The sequence below is a fragment of the Sinocyclocheilus grahami genome, unplaced genomic scaffold, assembly GCF_001515645.1.
Source record: "Sinocyclocheilus grahami isolate Dianchi unplaced genomic scaffold, SAMN03320097.WGS_v1.1 scaffold901.1, whole genome shotgun sequence".
Taxonomy (NCBI): domain Eukaryota; kingdom Metazoa; phylum Chordata; class Actinopteri; order Cypriniformes; family Cyprinidae; genus Sinocyclocheilus; species Sinocyclocheilus grahami.
Window position 1 is genome coordinate 1165334 of NW_015506080.1, and position 7917 is coordinate 1173250.

The 7917-nt window shown below is 36.8% G+C and overlaps 1 protein-coding gene across 1 annotated transcript in view; it reads left to right on the forward strand.

Moving 5' to 3' along the window:
* LOC107564009 (myosin light chain kinase, smooth muscle-like) overlaps nucleotides 1-7366 on the forward strand; it is a 26938-nt gene extending 19572 nt beyond the window's left edge. The window contains exons 8-17 of the mRNA XM_016248998.1: nucleotides 1524-1832; nucleotides 2939-3038; nucleotides 3472-3675; nucleotides 3852-4069; nucleotides 4805-4928; nucleotides 5021-5173; nucleotides 5267-5412; nucleotides 6426-6497; nucleotides 6722-6844; nucleotides 6950-7366. Of these exons, the coding sequence (XP_016104484.1) occupies nucleotides 1524-1832; nucleotides 2939-3038; nucleotides 3472-3675; nucleotides 3852-4069; nucleotides 4805-4928; nucleotides 5021-5173; nucleotides 5267-5412; nucleotides 6426-6497; nucleotides 6722-6844; nucleotides 6950-7182 (1682 nt within the window). The 3' untranslated portion in view covers nucleotides 7183-7366. The remainder of the gene's footprint in view (nucleotides 1-1523; nucleotides 1833-2938; nucleotides 3039-3471; nucleotides 3676-3851; nucleotides 4070-4804; nucleotides 4929-5020; nucleotides 5174-5266; nucleotides 5413-6425; nucleotides 6498-6721; nucleotides 6845-6949) is intronic.
* The last annotated feature ends 551 nt before the right edge of the window (nucleotides 7367-7917 follow it).

Sequence of the window (7917 nt, forward strand, 5' to 3'; positions counted from 1 at the left end):
TGTGATGCCCTGTCCGGCCGGAGCGACGAGACAAACACATGAAAACCCAATATAAACGAGGCATTCGTTGCATCCAGTGGGGACATAATTACGGATTATAATGACTTATACTGTCTTTTTACGCGTTGCGTTGCATCACGCCGCGTAAACATAAAACCATGTCTGCATTTGTGATCGGAGAAATGACAAACAACAAGTGCTACTCTACTGCCCAAAACTCGCGTTTGAATCATCAGTGGCAAATCCTTTAAATGAAAACGTACTTACGTGAGTCAGAACTGCCGCATTTTAGTCTAACGTTACTCTCCCAGGATCAGTAAACAGTCCTCCATAAAATGCGCTGCACACATCTGGATATTTGGGTTAAACTGTTCTGGAATAGTGTTGTAAATACAACTTAACCACTGATTTCTAGTCGTGTCCTCTTTTGGAAGACCAAACAAAGTAGTTTCGCTTTCACAACAAAACACACGGCGAGCTTGAGTGAGCGGAGGCTGGTGGGCTTGAGAACGGCGTGGCCAGCGGATTCGACGAAGGAGCGGCCGGAGGGTTTGCGGCAACCACATATGACAACCCCGGGCTGGACTCCACTTGTCCACGGTGAAAGCCGATCCGGCGATCCACAGCGCGAAGTTGATGCATTTCCTCAGCGACCAGCACGGATCAGCTCTAGGCATGACGAAGCGGATATGGTCCTCTTTTGGAAGGCCAAACAAAGTAGTTTCGCTTTCACGACAAAACACACAGCGTCTTCACGACATGGCGGCAGCAACAATACTACAGCGAGAATAAAAGTTACACCTTCTTTCTTTGCGTGAACATTTGGGCGGCGTTATGCAAATCTTCCCACATCGTGACGTAGACATGTGGGGGTGTGTTAGAACGAGCCGTTTTAGGTAGGTGTGGTTGACTCTTAACTTTTATAAAGAATATATCTTTGGATTTGAGACTTTAGTCTTTGCAACTTTACAGATGTTCTTTATGCACCAAGAGCTTGTAACACTTCAAAGAGAAAGAAAAAATTTAAATCGCATCATATGACCCCTTCTATTAAGTTATTCAAAAATGCTATTTATATAGGCAATGACATTAATACACTTTTTATTGATTGGCATGTATTCAATTACTACATTTAATTAATTTAGCTATTTTCGTAACATAAAAATGTGGAGCAAAGTTCCATTCACACCAAGAATGATAACTTTAAAGATAACTAAAACAATAGCTATATTAGCATTCACACCAATGCAACTTTAAAATATTAAAACAAATTTTTTTTTACTTTTTAATTTAAAATAATAATTTTGTGTCAAGTGAAGTAACCCTATATAATAAATATTCCTGATATTCGTGACTCAAAAATTTGTGATATTTGTAAAAATATATATATTTTTACCATAAGTGTTGAAAACAATAAATAAATAAATACACGCACTCATTTAACACTTTTGGAATTGTTACATATACATTTTTAATGAAATATGTATAACCATTTGATTATTGTATGTTTGTGTTTTATCCAGACCTGCCTCGGCCTCCTGCCTCCTGTCCTGTGGTGTACATCCTCTCCTCTCACTCTCTGGTTTTGTCCTGGTCTGGGCCGTCTTACGATGGAGGCAGTGCTGTGACTGGATACGTGGTGGAGGTTTGTGAAAGCCCAGGTGAGACTGACCAGTGGAGAGAGCTCACCTCCCAGTGCAAGAGCCCCTCGCTCAGGGTGACCTCAGGACTCCAGCCTCAAGGAGAATACTGCTTCCGGGTCAGGGCCTGTAACGCTGTGGGGGTTAGCGAACCGAGCCAAGAGTCCCAGCCAATCAGGATGGACAACCCAGGTGGGGTTGTTTTGAAATTTTTCTGAAATTATATAGACATTTTTATGACTTTAAAAATTAAAGAAATCACCCAAAAATGAAAATTTGCTAAAAAAAAATATATATATATATATATATATATTTGATTCACTCTTCGGCCATCCAAGATGTAGATAAATTTGTTTATTCATCAGAAAAGATTTTGAGAAATTTAGTATTACTTCACTTGCTCACCAGTGGATCCTCTGCAGTGAATGGGTGCCGTCAGAATGAGAGTCCAAACAGCTGATAAAAACATCACAATAATCCACAAGTAATCTCCAGTCCATCAGTAATGTCTTGTGAAGCAAAAGGCTGCATCTTTGTAAGAAACAAATCAATTCTTAAGCTCATCATTTAACGTCAAACAATTGCTTCTGGCTCAAAGACGAGCCCTCTATTTATAAGATTGCTTTCTCCAATGAAAAATTAATGTTGTCCAAATCAGGAAAGAAATATGCACATAGTTCTGAACAAATATGTCAGTGAATTTTAATGCGAGAGGACAGCAGGGGATGGACTTTTTTCACTGATGGAAGCATTATTTAAGGTTTAAAGTTAAAATGCCTTAATGATGGATTTGTTTCTTATAAGCGCACAGCTTTTCACTTCACAACATGTTCACTGGTGAATTGAGTCATGTCAATTACTTTTGGATTACTGTGATGTTTTTATCAGCCATTTCAACTGTCATTCTGACGGCACCCATTCACTGCAGAGGATCCATTGGTGAGCAAGTGTAATGCTGTATTTCTCCAAATCTGTTCTGATGAAGAAACAAACTCATCTACATCTTGAATGGCCTGAGGGTAAATAGATGTTCAGCAAGTTTTCATTTTTGGGTGAACTATTCCTGTAATGTATCTTTTATACTAGATAAATTGCTCTTTGTTATATTTTCTTAACGCAGCCCTCTATTTGCTTGTTATTTTAAGCTAATCTCTTCCCACAATTTATGGGAACAAGGTTCAGCAACCAAATTGTAAACGGGAAGAACATTAAAGTCATTACCAAAGGGTATGCAATCTAAGAGAGTTTGGCTTTGTGTTGAGGTCCCACGGTGAATGAAAGCATGTTGTCTTTTAAAGGAGAGCCATGTGATGAGAAACCAGTGGAATATGTGACTGTGACCATCAACACTGTGGATAAACTTACTGACCACTATAATGTCCTGGAAAAACTTGGAGTGTGAGTATGCTTATCAAACACACATTTAGCAGGCCAGATAGCTCTTGCTCAAAGGACCTGTCAAGAATAACACAACTTGCATGAATACATGTTCCAACAGGCCTACTTGCATCAAAAAGAGAAAACAACCCCTATACTTGATTCTGATTCCCAGAAAAATGCAAAATAAGACAGGTTAGGTTAGAGGACGGTTTTGTACATTTCACAGGAAATGACTCATAACCTATAATTTATACATTTAAGAGGTGTTAAAAGAAATGTTTCCCTGAACTGAGTCCTGAAAATACTGGTTTAAGGCTGAATAAAAAATTCACTTAATTCTCAAGAACTGGATAAATGGGAAGTTAGGATATTGAGAAATAATGATTCCTTAAATATCACACACTTTGGTTTTGTAATCATGATTTCATGTTCAATTCTGAATCTTTCCCAGAGGGAAGTTTGGCCAGGTGTTTCGGATGACCCATAAGGAGACGGGCCGAGTTTGTGCTGGAAAGTTCTACAAAGGTCGTCGGGCAAAGGAGAGAGAGGCCGCAAGGAAAGAAATAGAGCTAATGAATTTCTTACACCATCAAAAACTCGTGCAGTGTCTTGCCGCATATGACAACAAGGCTGAGATGGTCATGGTGATGGAATAGTGAGTATCTTGCATGTGGGCATTTTGAAGGGTGCAATGTTTTTAGAAAAATATCCAGAGATGAGGAATTCCAACAGGTTCAATACATGTATAAATAGTATAAAAATAGTGTCAATAGTTTTGTCATTATAATATTTTGGTACCTAACACAGCTTAATCTATGTCTGTATGTGCAGTGTTGCTGGTGGAGAGCTGTTTGAGCGCATTGTAGATGATAGTTTTAAGCACACCGAAGTGTCCAGTGTGGGCTACATGCGTCAGATTCTGGAGGGGATTCAGTACATGCAACAGCAAAATGTTATCCACCTGGACCTCAAACCTGAGAACATCGTCTGTGTAGACAGAACTGGGATTCAGATCAAAATCATTGACTTTGGACTGGCTAGCAAGCTGGGTACGAATGTACTGACGATATTGTCAACACAACATATGTTATAATAAAACTGTGTATAATGAAAATACAATAAAATTATGAATATAATTTTCATAATTATGAATACAAAATATTCACTTTGAATAAAATATAAAACATTATCACACTTATATATCATTAATATAATAATAATATAATAAAGTGCTTTTGGAAAAGTGACAGTTTGTCCACAATTATGACTGAAGGAACACATGATACACTGTTAATAACATGTTAATCTAGACTTTATTTGAATGATGTGCTAATACCATGGCATTTTTCATAGTATTTTTCAGTACTATGGTATATAGCAAAGTACCATGGTATGCTGATACACAGAACTTTTTGTAAGGGATCTCTTAGTGAAATGTTTGGAGGTTTATTATCGTTAACTAAAACTATAATTTTTTTGTTAATTTAAATTTGAAATAAAATAAAAATACTAGTTGAAAGCTAAAACTTAATAGAAATGACAAATTATGCCTTGTCAACTAATTGAAATAGATAAAAACTAAAACAGAAAGAAAAATCTATTAAACCTAAATAGTAATATTTAAAATAACAAAAAAACAACAAACGAAATTACTCAGTATTCAAATTAAATAAAAATGAAAACTGAAAATATAAATATTCGAGCGAATACAAAATGTTAATAAAAACTATAAATAATATAGAAATATTACTAAAATAACAATGAATGTTTGTTGTGCACATTAGATCCCAACACACCTCTGAAGGTGATGCACGGCACTCCAGAATTTGTTGCTCCAGAGGTCATCAACTTTGAGCCGGTCTGTCTGGCCACTGACATGTGGAGTATCGGGGTCATCTGCTACATCCTGTGAGCTCAAACACTGCCAGTCACTTGAGCTCTTGCTGCCCCCTTGTGCTGAAAACCCATTACATTACCTGAATCTGATTGTTCACTTGTAGGTTGAGTGGTGAATCTCCATTCCAGGGTGAAAGTGAGGCAGAGACTTTGACTCTTGTGACAGCAGCGCAGTGGGAGTTTGATGAAGAGAGCTTTGAAGATATCACCGACCTGGCAAAGGATTTCATTAGCTCTCTGCTCAGCAAAGATGTCAGGTGCATTCATATGCTTATTCATATACTTTCCGTACACACATCACACAAATGCGTCCACACAGATTCATAACTCTGCGTTGATCTTTCTGACAGGCGCAGGATGCCATGTGAAGAAGCCTTGGCTCATTCCTGGTTGGCATATACTTGTGTAGACAACAGCAACAGCACCACCAAAAACCTTTCCAAAGACAAGATGAAGAAATTCCTGACTAGGCAGAAGTGGAAGGTAATCCACGTGTGTGTGTTGCAAATAATGAATACATATTTTTAAATCATTTTAATAATCAATAAATAATTTTATTTGTGATGCAAATAAAAATATATATGTGCATGCTCTTAAAGACAGGAGATTGATTAGAGAGATCTCTGTATTAACCCGTGAAGCCTATTGAAGCCTGTAAAGCCAGATTTAATACATGCATTTAAAAGGCCTCTAAATTATCAACAAATCCCTGCTGAAAAAAAAAACACGTTTATACTCAATCTTCTACATGCATTCTGCGCTCTTATTGATAGTTCATACTTATTAGCAAGTAAAGGCCATTTAGTTTACTTCTAAAAGTGTCCACCTTGAGGTTGTCATCCATGTGTTTTTGCTGTGAAATCTTTAATGATTTTTATAAAGTAAACATAAGAATAACTTTAATATTTTTATTCATATTTAAAGATGATCATTTACTGGATCAAAGCAACTTTTTATTTAATTATTCATACATATATATATATATTTTTTTTTTTGTGTGTGTGTGTGTGTGTATCAAATGTATATATCAAATGATTTGATGAAAGTTTATTTGTAAACCTCCCAATCATCATTGTATTGTATTTCATTATAGAATGCAATTACCACTATAGAGCTTTGATCATTAATCTAAGCATTTAAATAACATCTTACTAAGACATATTATTGGCATATTATTGGGAGATATACTGTAGAGTGACAACTTATATTTATATGCATTTTATATAAGTAGTCTGGTATACAAGCTATAAGAATTGATTTACAAGCTATAAGAATTTAATCTTTAACTTTTTGGCTGTATAAATAACAATATCTGCACCAAATTGCATTTTCTCACTATATTATTCACTATGTTCATCACTAATCAGTCAATTCATTTGAACAACTGACTCATAAGAGTCATACATTCATTTATCAGACTCCACTGCATTGTTTTTGTGTGCACATAGCAAACCTCATTCTCAAAAAAATACTAACAAAACAAAGAGACAAAAATCTTTTGTCCGTTAGCTTTGCTGGCTCTGAAGAGGATGGCTATGTTGTCTAAACCAGAGGCTTCCGCAAGCTTGAGCCCTGTAGATGGTGAGAAAGAAATCAGACATAAAAGAAAAATCAATCTGCTACAGAAACCAGTGTAAAATACTGTACTGCAGAATGTCACCAAAATAGATTGTGACGTGACATCTCTGACAACTGTGGCTTGTGATATGTCTGACTGAAGGTGTCAAACACCTTCACCCACCTTTATATAGTGACGGACGTTTTTACAGTTCAATAATACTTTTTCTTGCGCTTTGTTGTTATAGAGACGGAGCAGGCACTGCAGTCTCTGGAACTGAAGCTTCAGTGTAAACCTGAGTTCAGCAAGACTTCATCTGACCTGACTGTCCCGCAGGGCTCCGGCGCCCAACTCTCCTGTCTCATCACAGGTTAGGACACACAGATGGATGTCATTGACCTTCTCCATAGACATCATGATAGCTCCCTTTCGAGCCAGTCTCATGAAATCACAGCAACTTCTCTTGGTGTTTCAGGTTACCCTGACCCTGAGGTGGTGTGGCTGAAGGACGGTGAGCTGCTGGAGCTGCAGGAGGAGTGTGTGAAGGTGGACTATGAGGAGGACGGCAGCTGTACTCTCACCCTAGAGAACGTCTCTCCGCACCACAGCGGCCTGTATTCCTGCAAAGCCACTAATGTACTCGGGGAGGCACTGTGCTCTGCTACTCTTACTGTAGAGGAGAAAGACAAAGACATGATAATGGCATAAAAATCACATAAATCCACACACCAGACAGATTAAAATATACTGATGCAATCAATGCCGATATAACTGTGAATTCAGTGTTAAAACTGTAATAAAAATCTAATTGATGCTATTATGCTTATTATTATTTATGTTTGTTATTCATGCTTATTTTTAGATTATTATTGGACTTTGGTTTAATATAATTGTGAGCAATTTTTAGCACTGTATGAGCTTTCAACACAGTCTTGATTTTTCAAAATGTTAAAATTTTCATTTTAACAAATAGGAGTCTAAATGGATTTAATGAACTGTTTAAATCAGCATGAATTGAAAATTCACCTACTTTCTAAATGCATTATATATTAATATTGTTCTGAACATTTCCTCCCTGCATATTTTTCTTCAAAATGTCATAACTCCAACTTTTCAGTGAAACGTCAAACTTCTTCAGTCATTTAGTCCGCTTAAATACGCCCACAATCCACTGCAAGCTATATTCAGATCTGGCAATATTTTGAGTACAATTCCCACATATTAAAATCAACAACCAATGAATAAGACCAAGTTCCAGAAGAGTTCAGAAAAGATCTGACTTGTGACAACTTGCTCGAAAGACATTCCCAGTGAACTGAGACAACTCATTAAAATGTCAAAATGTCAAGCATCATGCTGTTATTAATGTCCAAACAGGCTGTTTGAAGACAGACTTTACATACACATTTGACAATAAAAATGCAGATTTGATAATAAAAAAAA